General features: G+C 32.0%; 1 protein-coding gene across 2 annotated transcripts in view; it reads left to right on the forward strand.

Annotated features, from left to right (window-relative positions):
- GLRB (glycine receptor beta) overlaps positions 1-19,472 on the forward strand; it is an 83,878-nt gene that overhangs the window by 46,129 nt on the left and 18,277 nt on the right. For both annotated transcript variants that reach the window (XM_079153549.1, XM_079153548.1), the window contains exons 5-7: positions 11,673-11,902; positions 12,010-12,092; positions 14,081-14,221. In XM_079153549.1, coding sequence (XP_079009675.1) covers positions 11,673-11,902; positions 12,010-12,092; positions 14,081-14,221 — 454 coding nt within the window. The remainder of the gene's footprint in view (positions 1-11,672; positions 11,903-12,009; positions 12,093-14,080; positions 14,222-19,472) is intronic.

Genomic DNA, 19,472 nt, shown 5'->3' on the forward strand with positions numbered 1-19,472 from the left:
ATATGGTGTTTTTCAGGGTAAAAGAGGCAGATGTGATCCAATTAAGAACAGGGGGAATTATTCTGGTTCATCCAAGTGGGTCCACATGTAATCACAAAGGCCCTAATAAGAAAGACACAAAAAGATCCAAGGCAGTAACAGTTGCTGTGATAAAGGAATCATAATGGTGGAATGATGTGAGGAAGGGACCACAGGTCAAAAAATTCAAGCAGAATTCTCTAGAAGATGAAAAGAGCCAAGAAATAGATTCTTTGCTCAGAACCTAAGAGGGAACCAGCTTTGTGTACAGATACCTTGCATTTAGCCCAAGGAAACTTATTTTGGTCTTCTGAACTACAGAATATAAGATAATGAATTTGTGGTGTTTCTTCTGTAAAGTGTCTGTTCAGTTTCTTAGCTCGTTTATTGATTGGGTTATTTGTTATTTTGGTATTGAGTTTTTTTGTGCTCTTTATATATCCTGGAGATTAATGCTTTATCTAAGGTGAATGTGATAAAGAATTTTTTCCCATTCTGTAGGCTCTCTTCACATTATTGATTGTTTCCTTTGCTGAGAAGAAGCTTTTTAGTTTGAATCCATCCCATATATTGATTCTTGATTTTATTGCTTGTTAAGAAAGTGAGATCCTAAACTGACATGGTGAAGATTTGGGCCTAATTTTTCTTCCGTTAGGCACAAGGTCCCTGTTCTAGTGCCTAAGACTTTGATTCACTTTGAGTTATTTTTGTGCAGGGTGAGAGATAAAGTTTTATTTTATTTTGTTACATGTGGATGTCCAATTTTCCCAGCACTATTTGTTGAATAGGCCATCTTTTCTCCAATGTATGTTTTTGGTGGCTTTGTCTAGCATGAGATAACTGTGTTTATGTGGATTTTTTTCTTTGTCTTCTATTCTGTACCATTGGTCGATGGGTGTGTTTTGGTTTCAATACTATGCTGTTTTTGTTATAACTCTGTAGTATAGTTTAAGGTCTAGTATTGTGATACTTACTTCTTCACTCTTCTTACTAAGGATTGCTTTGACTATTCTGGGTCTTATTTTTCCAAATGAATTTCATGACTGCTTTTTTTTAGTTTGATAAAGAATGTCATTGGGATTTTAATAGGAATTGCATTAAATCTGTATAATGCTTTTGGTAATATGGCTCTTTTGGTACTAGAGCTTTTTAAAATATTTTTTTCTCCCTAATTCTCCTGGATAGGTGTCTAATTTATATATAACCTTCTTCCTGGTCCTGCTGTGGGGTTTTCTGATTGTATCTAACTTTTTCCTTATGTGGAAATATCAGACTAGTAAGTTTTTGTTTAGTAATTACTAAGAACACTCCTTGAAGTTAATTCTCTAAGAAATTAAAAAAGATCAGTGTTTTGAATAGTTAAAAATACTGCATTCCTATCTCTTTATCAAAGTTGTATTTTTTTAGCATATCTGAATCTGAAAAATAACATAATTTTTAGGGGTACTTTCTTCTGTACCCCTAAAATCTTTTTTCTTCTTGCTGTTGTTCAGGAGATTGGTAATTAAACTTTGTAAGTTAGAGTATTGCATTAGTCAATGAAGAAAGATGAGAAATTTCATTTCATCTTTTGTGTAATTCTTTTATTAACTGTTTCCAATAGTTGTTATCAATGGATAGGTTAAGAGTGAAATTAATAGTGTGAAGATCCTAAACTTCTAACCTGTTAAAATGTCACAGAAGTATTTTCTTCATCCCTATATTTCTTCATTACATGTATGTTGATTGAATACTTTCTGCACACTCAGTCCCATCAGGTTGCTACATGCTATGGTCTCTTTGTCCCCCCCAAATTCATATCTTGATATCCAATCTTCCATGCAATCGTATTACCAGGAGCCACATGAACAGGTTTAATGTCCTTATTAAGGAGGCTAGAGGGAACTTATTTGTACCTTCTGCCATGTCATATAGAAGGTACAATCTATGAGCAACAGCTTCTCACTAGACACTGATCTTGGACTTCTCAGCCTCTAGAACTGTAAGCAATAACTTCACTTATAAATAACCAAGTCTAAAGTATTTTGTTGTCACAGAAGGAACACAATTAACGCCTTCACACAGGGGATTTGTAATCTGTCTAGTGTGACACTATGGCACTACCTATGAGGCACTCCTAATAAAAATGAGCTATTAGCATAGGTCTAGAAAATTGGGACTATTCATAAGGTGATATTAAGTCATAGGTAACTATAAACTTTTAAAAGGATTTTTTGAGAAAAATTGCTAAAATATCACTCAAGAGATTTTATTGGCATTTTTGTTAACTTCTAATTCTTATGTAAAACTTCTAACTTCACTAAAGTCTAAATTTTAAATCCTTTCAAACCAGGCTTGTAATAGCTCTGTTGACAGAACTCTAATTATAATGTTGCCAGATGCTGTGAGATGCTGATCTCTTTTATTTTCTTAAATGCTAATTTTTTGTCATAATGTAGAGAAAATAAATGAGTTGGTGATTTCATATGTAAGAGTTAGGTTAAAATGACATCCAGCAGAGTTAGCCTAGCAGCATTACAAAATATAGATAGAAAGTTCTTAGTAGTCAAATATCATTAATGAAACCTAACCAGTTATACTGTCTTGTTATGAAATGTTTTATTGCCTTGAAGAAAGAGTTTAATTTGGGTGTTAATTGATACTGAAAATTTTGGAGAACATCCATTTTCCAGATAATGACTAATAGTGTGCCATTTGGAATAAACAATGAATAGTATTTGTCACCAAGCACTTTAAAAACAATTAAGTAATTTCCCACTGATAAAAAGCAGTCTGTTTCTGATGGGGAATTTGTTCATTGAAAAATAAATAACAGAGCTATAATTATTGTGATTAAATAATTGAAAATGAAAATAAATGTCTCAAAGATAGTTATCTTAATAAAGAGCATTTAAAATGCCAGTAAGTAGCAATCATTTGGAAATACTCATTAAACATAAACCAAGCACACTGACTAATGAGCTTTTACCTTTTAATGAATGTTGAACCCAAAATATTAATTTAAATTATGAAATTTTATCGCATTCTTAAAAGGTGTGTAAGCTTGCTGTAACTTGTGTTGAAACATAATAGTATGTAGCTACAAAAGTAATAGAAAAGAATCCTGGAAGTTCTTTTAAAATAAAATAGTAAAATATAGCCAAGAACAATACATTGAGTGAGGCAACAAAGCAGGTGATCTCCAGTGTTTTAGAGATCCTCTTTGGAATATGACTCTGAAAGATATCTATTGCAATTAATTTTAAAGGATTGGAAAAAAGATCTGAATTTTATGTGGTGTGCTGAGCTTACAATAGTGCATCTTAAAGCATGAAAGAGCATTTAGGAGATGCAACAAAATTGTATTTTAGTACCATGTGGAGTTGTCACTGAGAAACAAATTAATGTTAAGGATAATTATAGGTCAGCATCCACAGTCCAGAACAAAACTGAATTAGTTATACCATATGAAGAAGTTTTTTGAATCAGAGAAAATATTATTCACTACTGCCAGAACTATAAAGGAGTAACAGCAACATAGGCACAGATCCTGAGAGGGTGAAACACTTGTTTAGTGTTTAATCCCTCCAGGTTCATTTCATGTAGTATACATATATCACCTCATTTCATTCTTATTAAAACCCTATGTTGTGTTTCATTGTTTTTCCTACCTTATTATAAGGAAAATATCCTCTGTTCACTCCTTAATCCTCTGTAATCTTGTGTTGAATATACCACTGTAGCAAAAAATGTTTTTTCTCTACTCTTTGGTAGCTTCCTTAAGTATCTGAAATTATTCAGTTTGTACGTGGTCTTCTGTGTCAATTGTTGCTGTTGACGACCTCAACTTTTGATTTTTTGGTTTAGTAAAATAACACTCTCAGGGTTATTTATTTATTTTATTATTATTAGTCTCCTAGCCAGCTCTTCAAAAGCTTGCTCTCCCCAGGCTTCTTTGTTTATTTTTTTCTTGCCCTTCCTACTCTGGTACTCTGTGTACAATATTAGACAAACTCTTCCTCCGTATGGTTTCCTTGTGATGTAATTTATCCACCTTCCATAAGCTGTCTAACTATACATAGTCAATAATCTAATAAAAAATTCAGGAAAAATATTCCAAAACTGTGAATAAGCAAAGATATTACTATTTATCTTTTTACTATCATCCTTAAAAATAAAATCTTGTTGCATAAGCCCATCTAAAGACCCTATGACTTTTCAGGATAGTGTTATTTTGTTTGATTGTTTACTTTCTATTAACTGGATTCTATAAAATTAGGTAGCTTATAGAAGATTGGTAAATTATTAATCATAATCAAACATTCATCAAAACCCATAGGATGTACAAAACCAAGGATGAAACCTGAAGTAAGCTGTGAACTTTGAGTAATAAGAGTGACCACTTGGTTCCTCCATTGTAATCCGTGTGCCTCTCTGATGTTGGATGTGGATGAAGTAACTGGGGACAAAGTATATATGGGAAATCTGTGACTTTTCTGCTCAGTTTTTCTGCGAACCTAAAACTACTCTAAAACATAAAGTATTCTTTTAAAAGGTGAAAGCAAAATGTATCATAAACAAAATGTAATTTTAGAGCAATTTAGGTTCCCACAGGAGAGGGGTTCTTTTGTTACAACTCATGAACCTAGTCAGACACATCAAAATCACCCAAAGGTCATAGTGTGATGACATGTATCCACCATTATGGTATCATACACAGTATCAATTGCGCAGTATCAGTTCATCCTTCCTTCCTCTCCAAAACTTAGCAACCAGAAATACTTCTGTGGTCTCTCCATGGTTTGACCCTCTCTGAGTGTCATATACTTGGAATCATGCAGTATATTGCTATTTCAGATTGGCTTCTTTCACTTTGTAACATAAATTTGTTTTCCCCATATCTTTTCATGGTTTGAGAGTTCCTTTCTTTTTAGCTCCGAATAATATTCCTATCGTTCCTCTGTCCCACAGTTTATTCAAACATTCACCTACTTGAAGTATATTTTGGTTGCTTCTGGATTTTTGTAATTGTGAATAAGTCTGCTCTAAATATTAATGTACAAGTTTTGGTGTTGATAATATGTTTTCAAGTCCTTCAGGCAAATACCAAGGAGCTTAACTCTTAGATCATATGGTAAGCAAAGGTTTAGTTTTGTAAGAAACCACTAATATGTCTTCCCAAATGGCCATGCCAATTTGTAGTTTCTGTTGGTACAAATGAGAGGTCCTGTTGCTCCACATCCCTGACAAGGTTTGGTGGTGTCAGTGTTCTGAGTTTTGGCCACTCTCTCATGCCATCTTGTTTTAATTTCCACTTCCCTGACATATGTTGAACATCTTTTTATGTACTTATTTGCCATGTATATATATTCTTTGACGAGCTGTATGTTTAGGTCTTTTACCAGTTTTTAAAATCTGGTGGTTTTCTTATTGTTGAGTTTTAAGCATTTGCTCATTTCTTGGTTTTGATTTTAAATCTTTCCAATAAGCACTCCAAAATCTCTATCTCTTGTTCAGCCTTCTTTATATGGATGATCTTGATTGTTCATCATTTTCCTTAGCTTAATATTTAACGATTGGTCTGTGTTGTTGATGAACGTGCTTAAGAAATGATGACTTATTGACTCTTTACTTCTGCTATCCCCGCATGTTACAGTAATGCTGTTATGGTTTAGATATGAGGTGTCCCCTAAAAGCTCATGTGTGAGACAATGCAGGAAGGTTTAGAGGTGAAATGATTGGGTTATGAGAACCTCAACTCAAATCAGTGAATTAATCCCTGATGGAGATTAACTGAGTGGTAACTGAAAGTAGATAGGAGAAGGTGGGTCCCTGGGGCATGCCTCTGAGGTATATATGTTGTCCTTGTTGAGCAGAGCTCTTTCTGTGCTTCTTGGTGTGAAATCTGGAGCCTTCTTCCTGGATCACATCCTTCTGTGATGTTCTGTGTAACGTTGGACTCTGAGGAATGGAGTTGGGTATCTAGGAACTGAGACCTCTGAAACCATGAGCCCTTAAATAAATTTTTCCTCCTCTAATTGTTCTTGTCAGGTCTTTTGGTCACAGTGATGAAAAAGCTGACTAAAACAATCACCATCTATCAAAATTCTGCTTCTCTTCAGTAGTCTCCTATACTTTGATTCTTCAAACTTCCCCAGTCCCTAGTGTCTGAAGCTATCATTTATTCCCTTAACAAGTATCACTTTGTTCTTACTACCTTTAGGGTATTTACCAATTACTTTCTTACTTGTGGTCTTTACCAATTACTTTCTTACCAATTACTTTCTTACTGTCTTACTTGTTATTTATCTAAAACCTCTTTAATAACTAAACTAAAGATTAAATGGAACATATGGTTAGATTTTTTACTCTATTTCTTTATTAAGGAAGTTTGCTTTGTTAACGTACGTATCTTATCAGTGAAAACTGAATAAGTCTAAAAAATCTCAGATTTGTTTTTTAGTAATGTATTGTGTTGATCTCTGTAGGACTAACACCAACATAATGCTTGACATCTTGTATACACAAAATATTATTTTAAAGAATTTTTGGACAATAAAATTAATGTTAGTTTTGATTATTTTTAGTAACCCAGGAGAACTTCAAGGTGGGAGCAATAGAAATGGACTGCTCTCAATAGCAACTGTAACATTTTCAAAATGATAGTAGCTATAATGATAATAATATTCAGGGTACATATAATAAAAATAACTAATGTTTCTGACTACTCACCTTGTGCCACGATTCAGGCTTTCGGTACAATATTTCATTTAATTCTTAGGAATATCTGGGAACTCATGTTTTATCAACAAGGAATTTGAGGATTGAAGAGGCTAAAACACTTGCCCTAGCCAAAATAGCAAATTATTTAGCACATAACTCACATCCAAATTTTTCGAAAAATTCTAAGATTCTACATTCAGGTCTGAATGTAGGTGTCAGTAGATTTGTATAGTTTTAAATGATCCTCAGAGTCTGTAGTAGATGTCCCATTGCAAACTGTTTTTCTTTGCATAGTCTTTTTTGCTTTATATTGGACTAGTTATCAATATCCCTTATAGTTATCTCTCTAAAGGCAGGGAGTACTTGCAGCTCTATCCTTAGTACCTGGAGCATGAAAAGGAATTCATGGCTAATAAGTAATTTTTGAGTGAATGAACCAACCAGTCAATTACCTATGGATTAGCAGTAATTTTAAATAAGTGCTATTCTAAATTCATGTGATGCAATATGTGGCCATATTTCCAAGGTCATAAAATGGGAAGGAAACTAACTTATCTTAAAAGCAGGTTCTATAGTAATCCTCACATTAGGAATATTTGTCTTTTTCCATATTAAGAAACTGAGCTTAAAATGGTTAAGAAACTGGTTCAGAATCACAGCTTCTAAGATTCAAAGTAGAGATTCGAATTAGGAACGTTATAGTTCTAAGTCCTTGCTGACTTCATATTACTTGCCTTTCCAAACTAGATTAATGAAAAAATTTTAAAAAGTCATAGATGATGGCATATACAATAAAAAGGGGGTTGACAGTAAATCAAAGTTTTTCATCATTTCTAATTTTTTCCACAGATGAGCTTTATTTTATCAAGGCTCTCATGCTACACAGGGCTTTCCTGTGTACTGTATACAGCCTTTTGCGAATTAAAATGCTTCAAACTTAATATACTAATAAGTGACATAAATATATTTTTGAATTGTGTGGAAATATTGATTGGATTTCAAGAAAGATTTAAGGAAATAACCAACTTGGAAAAACACTATTAATGATTCTATAATGATTCTTTAAGAGGAAAACTAATTTTGCTATAATTTCAGATGAGTTAACCATACCATTTGGGAAATAGGTAGAACATAGAATTGTACTACCAAAAGTGTGTGTGTGTGTGTGTGTGTGAATTTTAAAGATATTTCAATATAACATGGAATTAATTTCTAAACTTCTTTCCAATTATTATAGATGACTTATCTTTTAATTATGCAAAACATACTGTGGTTAATTAAATAACATTGTTTTAATCCCTGCCTGATGATATCTGGAATATCATTATAAAATATGATGTACTGGCCTTAAAATTAATTACAGATAAGCAAACCAGCATATATTCTGAAAAAGTAATTGTTTTGGTCTAAAGAATACCAATGAGGCCTTAACATTTCTATTTCCATACATAAATGTAATCTTCTAATAAAACAAGAAAACCTAATATTAGGCTAAAATAAGATGCCTTTATTTTGGAAGCCACAACTGTGAAGATGTCAGGAACTATACCCAAATAACGTTGCCCCTTGTATAACATCTGCAAACTGTTATTTATTTTTCATAATTTGCTATTTCTGAAAAGTGTTCAAGGTATATAATAACAAATGAGATAATTGAAATACAACGAAATATGCAATAGTCAAGCAATGACAGTTACACCAGAATATGAGAAGAAATTGTTAGGGAGATTGTCAGTAGGACTAACTTACAGTTTCCTAGCTATAAGAATAAAAAAAAGAAAATATGAGATACTAAACTTTTATTTTACAGTAAAAGGAAGCATTTAAGAGTATCAGGAGAAGGTTTTCATAGTAAACTCTGATTATTAGATGCATTTTTGTAAAGCACTTACACTAAATAAACTTAGTAAACTTAGTAAACTTAGCACGTAGTAAATAGTTATACAATTATGTTTGTAATGCATGAATAAACAAGTAAAACATTAAATAAATAAGTAAAGAGGAATTTCTCTTGTGTGTTTTTACACAGGAGTTATTGACCAAAACATGGGACTATAACTTCAATAACAATTTTATGAAAGACAGACAACCTTATCCTGTTTTTTTTTTATAATGATCCTTGAGAAATAGTTACATGATATTGTTTGATCATAATGTTGAGAAAGCTTAGATTAAACACACAATTTAAAGATGTAGTCATCTTCTCTTTACCTTGGTAAAAGCACAGCACTCAGAGAAGGTAATAACATAGTTTTTTGTATATATAATTTACAATACCAATAAATTTGGCAGATCATTTCAAGGTTTTTATCAAAGAATTTGAAATGGAATACTGTTGTGTGCTCAAAAAGATTTCAAGTGGCTTTTAACTGTGTGCTTTCACTAATGTAGTATAATTGATATTTTATTAGAAAATGATTGCACCTAATGCATATTCTTTTTATTTGATTAGTTTTCATTTACATTTTTATCAAGTTATAACCTATATATGGTTAAAAACATACAAATCATAAGTGTATAAATCAAATTTAAACATGCTTATTTGACTAGGATTTCAGATATTCCTTCTCAAGTGGAAAGCCATTCATGCCTGCATGGAGTAGATAAAAAGTTCTGCCAGGAAGCAACAGTATATTTGCTGGAAGCTTCTTCACATGAAGTAGGCCTTCATCTTGGATATGCTTGAGTTAATTTTTGTACATAACACAATTGTAATTGGATATTGAGTTGTCAATTAACTCCCATTACAAATTTTATATATGTGCATTATAATACAAAATTTTTGTGACTGTGTAGTGCAGATCTTCATTTTCTGTATTATAGGGCTTCCTTGAGTCCACGTTCATTGAGTTAGAAAAATGTTATTTTTTTTAGGGATATGAATATATTCACTGTCGTTCATATAATCCTCAACTTCAGAACTATCTGCATATGACTTTTAGGAGTCAAATTATATGTTGAGTTTTTAAAAAAAATTTATTTCAATCAACATATATGAATTGTACATATTTATGGTATACAATATTATATTCAATACACACACACAGAGCAGTGTAATTAGCACCTATCACCTCAGTCTGTTGAAGTTTCTGTGAATATCTAGCTTAGATTTGTAAGATAAAGGTAGATCAAATCTTATTTCACTACCTGTAGCTCAGTAAATGTATTTTATTATTTAGTGTCTTATCCTTCTCCAAATGCTGTATAGAATCTGGACATAAAAACAAGATTTTATTAGTGAGAGTAGAAGCTCCTAAGGTTTTCTAGAATCACTCCTCATTGTTCACGTTTTATTTGTACTTTAAAGCACATGTATTTATGTCATGTAGAAATGTTTTAGTTGTATCATGTAATAAAATATGATATATCATTCCATCCTATTTAATTATTTGGGTTTTGTTTTGAAGTTCATGATCTAATTCATTTTGACCAGAACAAAGTCTTTGGAGGAAAAGTATTGTATGAATTTTAGATTACTGAAAACAAGAAAGGATCAGGCCGTGTCATATACCTGTAATCCCAGTGACTCTGTAGACTGATGCGGGAAGATTGCAAGTTCAAGGCCAGCCTCAGCAATTTAGCAAGACCCTCAGCAACTTAGTGAGACCCTGTCTCAAATTAAAAAATGAACAACAACAACAACAAAAAAAAAAACAATGTGAGTTCAAGCCTCAATTTCAAAGAAAAGAAAAGAAAAGAAACAATAAAAGAATATAGGGAAGGCCCTGAAGGCCAATATAATTTATGACTTGAATACTTTGGTACATATGCTGAGTTTAGTAGATAAAATCAAAGTTAGAAGATCTGAGCATATCTCAATACTGATTTGACTGTATATACTAATAACTCAATTTGTGACAGAACTTCATTCTTATTGGTAAATATACAGTATACTAAGGAATTATACATCTTCCTGGGTTCATATACTTTCAGAATCTGTATGTCTTACAAAATTCAGTTTTTATAAAATTTTAAAATTGATATCTCTGAAGATAAGCAAATAACTGACTAAAATATTCAACTATTTAGTGCATTTAAAAATATTTTCTACTGTAGTTGAATGTCTGTATCACTTATGAAATTAGCAACTACTCTGATCTGCTTTTTGTTGTTTTTGTTTTGTTGGTACCAGGGATTGAACCCAGAGGTGACTGTCTTGCTAAGTTGCTTAGGGCCTCACTAAATTGTTGAGGCTATCTTTGAACTCATGATCCTCCTGTCTCAGCCTCCTGAACTGCTGGGATAACAGGCATGCACCACCATGCCCAGCTCCGATCTGTTTTGTGTAATCTCTGTCTTATTGGTTATTGATCTTAAACTCTGTCTATAATGACTTACACATGTGGGTAGCCACAGATAGTTTTTCTTTGACCTACCAAAGAACATATAGTAACCTTCTGTATCTACCTTCTTTTTTATATTGAAGAATTTATAGTCACCTTCTGTATCTGTGGGTTCAGTCAACTACAGATGAAAACTATTGGGGAAAACATTGCATCTGTATTGAACATATACAAACTTTCCTTGTCATTGTTCCTAAAATAGTACATTATAAAAACTGTTCATATGATATTCACATGGTATTGTTATAAGTAACCTTGAGATGATTTAAAGTATATAGAAGACTTGCATCAGTTATATGCAAGTATTAATTGTTTTATGTGAAGGACTTGAGCATCCATAGATTTTGGCATACACAGGGAGTCCTAGAACCAGTTCCTAGGAGATATCAAGGGACTACCATGTGTGTATACTCTATTTATGAGTTGTCGTGATCTTGATAATATCAGAAGAACAAAAATATTTGTGCTGCTAATTACTGAAATACATTTTTGCTCTGGTGTTGAACATGTTCTTATAAATAGCAATACATATAAACATTCACTATTTTTTAAATAATTGAAAGTAGCAATAAATATACACATGCACACATTTATTTATTTTTTCCCCAGGATTATAGAGTTAACATCTTTCTGAGACAAAAATGGAATGATCCCAGGCTGAAGCTCCCTAGTGATTTTAGGGGCTCGGATGCACTGACGGTGGATCCGACCATGTACAAGTGTTTGTGGAAACCTGATTTATTTTTTGCAAATGAAAAAAGTGCTAATTTTCATGATGTAACCCAGGAAAATATCCTTCTCTTTATTTTTCGGGATGGTGATGTCCTTGTCAGCATGAGGTACTCCTTTATACTTAATATTTGTCTATTTGTATTTTTCTATTCAAATCAGTGAATCACTGAGGCACATAATAAATTATCTCTGATTTCTCTGTTCCTGTTTTCAGGTTATCCATTACTCTTTCATGCCCTTTGGACTTGACTTTGTTTCCCATGGACACACAACGCTGCAAGATGCAACTCGAGAGCTGTATGTAAATAATGGCATAAGTGATTATGGAAATAAAATGCTTATGTTTAGAAAATATATGCTACTAACATTTTATGTAACAGTGGTAAAAAATAATTTCAAACTTTAATGGTCATTTGAATAAACTGTAGTTATTATTTTATTACATTAATTCATATGGAGATAGACAAATCCTTCCTGTTTTAGTCTAATTTTAGTACAGTTGATATGGGTATATTCAATTGCCATCTCTGTTTGAATGAGTAATACAGAAAAGGTAAAGAAAAAAATGGCGTCTGAATTAAAATAGCTTGTCTAATGATAAGACCCCATTTTTACAGCAGGAAATTTGGAAAACATTGAAAAATAACTCTGTAAGCCCAATCAATTCATTTTTTATGAATGTATAAAAATAATTCTGACTTTTTAAATTTATTTTTATTGTAAACAAATGGGGTACATCTTGTTTCTCTGTTTGTACATGAAGTAGAGGCATACAATTACATAGGGTAATGGTGTTTGATTCATTCTGTTGTTTTTTTCCTTCCCCCCACCCTCCCACCCCTCTTTTCTCTCTGTACAGTCCCTCCTTCCTCCAAAAATAATTTTGACTTTTTACAAAAGTATATTTTTCATGTTCCCATGATCATCTATTTTTTTTAGTTTATAAAAAATTTTGTAGAAATTTCTTGAAATTTTCCATAAAGCTTATTAATTAATTTGCTCTGGTGCTTATCTTTTGAAAATAAAAGTAGGACAAAAACCTTGAAATATTAACACTAAAATTAACATAAGAAATCTTTAGTCTAACTATCTCTACACCACAACCTATTTTGGCAACAAGTAAAGAATAATAAACTTGTAAAATATAATGCATATGCACGCTAGATTTTATACCTAAAGTTGCTTTGTGATTATTTGTTGTTAATGGATCCTATATTTGGTTAATAGTTATTGCTTTCAAACTAAAAAATGAGATTTTTCACATATTGCGTATATATATATGTACATATTTTTATATCTGTCATATAGGTATGTTTGAAGATATGTATTTTTATAAAATATTCCAACTGTGCATTTACATTTTAGTTATATTAGTAGATGCACTAAAATAATGGATTTAAAAATAGATGCACATTAGGGATCAATGGTAGATCACTCTGCTGTGTACCCCTTGAATTTTAACCACATTAACTATAGCCAAAAGGATGCTGAAATGACACTGTAATGATGTCCATTTGAGAGATGATTTGATTGCCCTTTTTTTAATGCTTCCTTTAGTTATACATGACAGAATTTATTTTGACATAATTATACAAGCATGAATATATCTTATTCTAATGAGGACCCCATTCTTATGGATGTATACAATGTTGAGATTCACTATGGTGTACTCATATGTGTACAAAGGGAAATTATGATTGCTCTTTTGTCATAATGCAACTCCTGCCTTATCCTCCTGACAGGATTTGTCAAAAAATTAGGTATTCGAATGCTTACATTCTTTTAAAAATGTTTGGGTAATCAATTGCATGATTTTAAATGTATATAGTCAGAATTCTTTTTCTATATATATATATATTTATGGTGTGTGTGTATATATATATATATATATATATATATATATATATTAAACCATATATATGGTTTTTAGTTGTGAAGGGTTAGCAACCCCAGACCTCCAAAACTTTTGTATCATTTATCATTTTATTGATGATGAGACTTAAGAATTCTAACAGAGAAGTGAATTGCTATACATGATGCCCTAGGATTTTAACTTTTATAAATATGCTCATTAATTAAACATATACCTTCTTTAGGCTGATTATCTGTAACTGTTTTGCTTATATTTTTATAAACGACCATGGATTTTTAACTCTCCATTTTTAACTACAATTTCATATAAGAATGTTCTATTTTCTTACCTTTGTTTTATATTTGGAGTATTAAACTATTAAAAATGTATAATTATATTTCAGTCTAACATGTTCATTAATTTTTGTTTATAGTTGGTTACACAACTGATGATTTACGGTTTATCTGGCAGTCAGGGGATCCTGTTCAGTTAGAAAAAATTGCCTTGCCTCAATTTGATATTAAAAAGGAGGATATTGAGTATGGCAACTGTACAAAATACTACAAAGGCACAGGTAAGTGGTCTTCTTTATTTTAAACAAAACTGAGTTCTATTTCAGAGGTTCATTTTAATATTAATAGATGCTAAAGGAAGAATAGAAAAGAACTAGTTAAAATTAAGTTCAGTATAAGTATTTTATGTTTATATTCATAAACTAAAACTTACAGAATTACATTCACTGAAGTTTTCTAGTCTTCTATTTATGAGGTAGATTTGCTTTTCTTTATTTAATTCTGGTGATAAGAGGTTTTTGATTTTTTATTGTAGTAATGCTAACTGTCCAAGTCATTGGTTTTAGTACATGTTATCAATTCAGTTTAGGGCTAAATATTTTTGGATATGAACAATGTAATCCCTATGTATTCTTCCATTATCTTTTGAACAATTTTTAAGTTGTGATTTGCCCATTTAAAATTTTTTTAAAAATATGACTTTTTGTGCTACACAGAAACCAATAAAAGTGGGAGGTAACTGGACATCAGTGTTTATTCCCTGTACTATCTTCTTGGCCTGAATCATAGAACAGTCAGTTATGGAAAGGAAATCATCCTCATTTATTAAAATATGTTGAGCTCTTGCAAAAAAATAAGATATTCATTATTCGGTACTGTCATAATATAATTAGTGTTCATCTTTGTTGTTTAGTGATAGTTATAGGCATTAAGGGCTTTAACTTATTTCACTTGGCAACATAAATTTAAAAATTCTAAAAGTTTGAGCATTATTAGTAGTAATAATCAGTTCAACTTGTGAGTTGTTAAACAATTGTAATTCTGTATCAAGAAGTAAATCATGCCAGAAGATACTCAGGAGTAGATAAAGGTAAAGTTTAACTATATTGCAATATTTATTTTATAGTAATAAAATGGTATATAGATTAGTTACACAGACCTTAGAGAGATCAAATGTTTGAGATAAAAGGCCACCATCATGACATTGTCAAGAACAAAATATAATTTAAAACAATCCTCTCGATATTAAAATAGGAGAGCAAATATTGATGTCTCTACACTATTATGATAAAGACAACAAAAGAGAAGAGGGTATATTAGTTAGCTTTTTGTGGTCATGACCAAAATGCCTAACAAGAAAAAATTCAAGGAAGAAAGAATTTTTTGGTACATACTCAGAATATTCAGTCCATGGTCTGTTGGCTGTGATGCTTTGGGCTGGAGGTGAGGCAGAACATCATGGTGGAAGGATGTGGTGGAGGAAAGCAGTTCTGCTAATGACAGCTGGGAAACAGTGGGAGAGGAGGGAACTTGAAAGGAAATATACAGTTCCAGGGTATGAATGCCCCCAGGGACCTATGTTCTCCAGCTATGTCCCACCTTCCAGCGATCCATTCAGCCATCCACTGATGTGGTCAGAGACATTACCATCCAATCAGTTCCCAAAAGCCCTATCTCTGAACACGTGAGCTTTTGCGGGACATCCAAATCAAAACCGTAACACTCGGGAATAAAATAATTGCCAGATTATATAACTTATATAATTCTTTCATTTATGGAATTTATAGTATATTAGCATAAGAGAAATAATAAGTTTATTGCTAACTAATTATCAAGTGTTTAAAAGTAAAAACGAGAGCTCTTAAAAATTAGACCATCAGATGCTCAATGAATCAACCATAGATGAATGTAGATTGTTAGATACAGAAGTGATCTTACAGATAAAAAGTAGCTAGCACCTTTATTTATTTATTTATTTAGGTACTGGGGATTGAACCCAGAGGGCTCAACCACTGAGCCACAACCCCAGCCCTTTTTATTTTTTATTTAGAGATAGGGTCTTGCTAAGTTGTTTAGGATCTTGCTAAGTTGCTGAGGCTGGCTTTGAACTCGCGATCCTCCTGCCTCAGCCTTGCATCCAGCAAGTTCTTTTGTTTAACACGTACAATAACTGAAGTGCAGGGCAACTGAAGGACTTATTGAATATAAACAAGCAAATTAACGTCAGCCTTGGCACTAGTCATAGTATTCCTCCACCCATCCAAACTTCTTCAAACTAAGAAGACTAGAATTTAAAGGAATTTTATAACCCATCTGGTTATGAAAAAAATTATCTTGAAAGTCAAAAAAAGGGTTTTGGGATTATTTTGTAGTAACACATTTAGTAGACAGCTTTTTGTGTTCTTACTATACTAGGCATTGCTTTAAGTGCTTTACAGGAATTATACCATTTAATCATCACAGTAATCCTCTGAGTTAAGTATTGTATTATCTCCATTTGACACATTAGGCTAATGAAGCAAAGACACTTGGCTGAGGTCATAATGTTACTAAGTGAAGCACTAGAATATTGAATTTGATATCATTACACTATTTGTGGAGTTTGTTATAATTTAAAAAAATAGTTATCTATGTTCAGATTATATAGTTAGCATTTCAAAATGAATACTGTCTGAGGTTTTTGATAAATCTGAAGACAAGTCTATTTAAGTTGTAACCTTCATTTAGAGATGAAAATAAACCTAGCAATTTTATTGGTAATTTTGTTTTAGGGCACAAAGTTATTTAGTAGCATTTAAAATCCTAGGTTTTGCCTTTTTTTTCCTTGTCTTACTTTTAGGGCCTACTTTAAAAAATCTCCATTGGATACTGAGCAATGAATAAAACACAGGCCCCTGCTCTTTATAGAGCCCTAATCCAATGTGGTAAATTAATACAATAAAAATTCATTTTAGTTTTTAGAAGGAAATAAGAAAGTTTACTCTGGTACAAAGAATTGGGAGGATTAGTCAAGAGTCATGAGTAGGATTTTTTGTGGTATTCTTTGAGTAAGCATAAACAAGTTACTGAAATCTCATTAGCTACAGAAAACAATAAGGAGCTTATGGCTAACAATTTTTTTAGCACTTACTGTGTTTTAGTACTTTATCAGCATTTACATATATTGTATTAATATAAGTAAAACATTTTAATGTTGGTTGGTACTTGGAAATGTGAAAAATGGGACATTGAATGCTGAACGATGCAGAGTAATAGAAAGATATGATAGAGCAATATATATATAAAGTCATGGCAATTATTCTCTTTAATTTGTATGGAAATAATGACTCAACATTAACTTTATTAAATTATGCTTTTCTATGATGAAAGAAATCAGAAAGGTGGAGAAATATACAAAAATACTTAAATTGGTAGCCTGAGTGAATAATGAAATAAAACCTCACAGGAAATAGAAAGTAAATTGAATTTGCCCAATGAACATTTATATCAATTAACTGCCCACCTGTCTCTCATAAATGTAACAGTACTAGGGAAAGATCAAAAAAGATCAAGAAATGTTTCTCATAAAAGTTTATGGACCAAATCACTATAATATCAAACATAGTATTTTATTGCAAAATGCATCCATGTCTTGTGAGGCTCCCCTGGTGGGTAACTTTGCAAAACGTACATGGTGGAGACTTGCTTCAAAATGCGGGACTTCTGTTATTTAAACCTAGTGGGATGGAACGTAAAATGTTATTTTTAAAGTGTGCTGCTTTTAAAGTGTGTAGTAAATTATCATAATCTTTGTGACAGCTGAGGCTACCTAAAATATGTTTAGAAGCTCATATGCATCATACTCCTTTTCCTGTGTGGTAAGTGAATATAAAATTAGTCTGAAGAAGCGACACTTACAAAACAAAGTACTTTGGAACTGCATTTCTTAATTGGAACTGATCTTTCTTAATTGCAGTAATTGTACTTATAAAAGTTTATATTTTTGAAATATTACATGTGATTGTTGGAAACATATGTTCTTGATTGGGCAGGAAGTTAAAATGAGTGGTGGGGAACAGGAAAGGGGGGGACATTTTTTATTGTTTTGTTTGTTTCTATCTCATAAAACCTGTGAATGATTTAATATATCGCCTAGTTTTAATGAAAAGAAAATTAAAAAAAAGCTCTGCACTTTTTTTTTTTTAATATAATATGGAAGTATTTGGGATAATTATAGTTTATGTCAATTCCAATCAGCTAATTATTTTTGTTTCATATTAGCCCTACTACCTTTCTAATCTCTCAGAGGCAACAAGGATTATAATTCATATAAGAAAAATAATAGATTTCTCATTTACTTATTAAGGAGATATAAATAACCTTCCTTTTAGTAACAGTTATTTAGAAACTGTTGTGTATAAATACTGCTCTATGTATAAATACGAACATTATTCTAATATTACAAATATGAATATTCATCCTAATTAAGAAGACTGTAATTGTTATTTTTTAACAGTAAAAGAGTAAAAAGTAACTTTATACTTTCCCCCATAATTGTTTTCCTTATTCACTGTTCATTTGTTTATATGTTCCAACAATTTTAAGTAATTATATACAGCTTAAACTGAAAACAATTGGAGAAATTAAAAATTTTTTTGGTATTTATGCATAGTCTCACTTTTGTTAACTGGTAAATGACGTTCTTTTATCTAAATTAAGTATTTTAGGCATTAAATCTCATATTTAAATTGCTAACTAAAAGGGCTGAAGCATTGAAAATCATCTCCAACATCTGTAAACACATCTTGTGTTTGCAGTGCTGTGAGATTTCTGTGACTTATTTTCTTCCTCTACGCAGCAAAGGCTATCGTGAGCCTGCCTATAATTCATAATAAATCTGGGGACTAATCGTCATGGCAGTTCTAGAATTATGTTATAAAACAATTTCTGCATTTGTCTCAGTGTGTGAAAAGAGAGTCTTCCTCACTTCCCCAACTAATGGAGATGGGGAGGGAATGGAGAAAAAGGCCAAATGCTGGCACTTCAGTCTTTTGTAACTATAAACTGAAAACACCAATGTCTTCCCATTGCTATTGTTTATCTCCAAAACTTACTTAAAATTTTGTTTTAACTATGCATTTGGGCTATGGTGGACTTATCCTTTCTGGATAAGCACTGGTACATGTAGCTGAAAATTACACTGCCATTAGTATCTTCAGTTTATAGTCACAAAAGACTGTGAAGTGCCAACATTTGGTCTTCTCCATTCCCTCCCCACCTCCACTCCAGGCCCTCAGATACACTCTTTTGGGAGGAAAGGACTGTCCAAGAGAGTTTCCTCTTATACTTGCTGTGCTTTGATCTACTGTTCCCTTTATGACTCCTGTAGATCATTAGTCCAAACAGTACTCTCAGGTCAGGAAGGGATGAACGGTGGCAGATTCACTGCATGGAGACTTAAATTCCCAGACATTGCCATCCATTGTGGAGCAGACTGTGGGATCCGTTCCTCATGTCGTGGCATTTGCTTTGTGAAATTGACTTGGATGGAAA

Source organism: Sciurus vulgaris, assembly GCF_902686455.1.
Source record: "Sciurus vulgaris genome assembly, chromosome: 9".
NCBI lineage: Eukaryota > Metazoa > Chordata > Mammalia > Rodentia > Sciuridae > Sciurus > Sciurus vulgaris.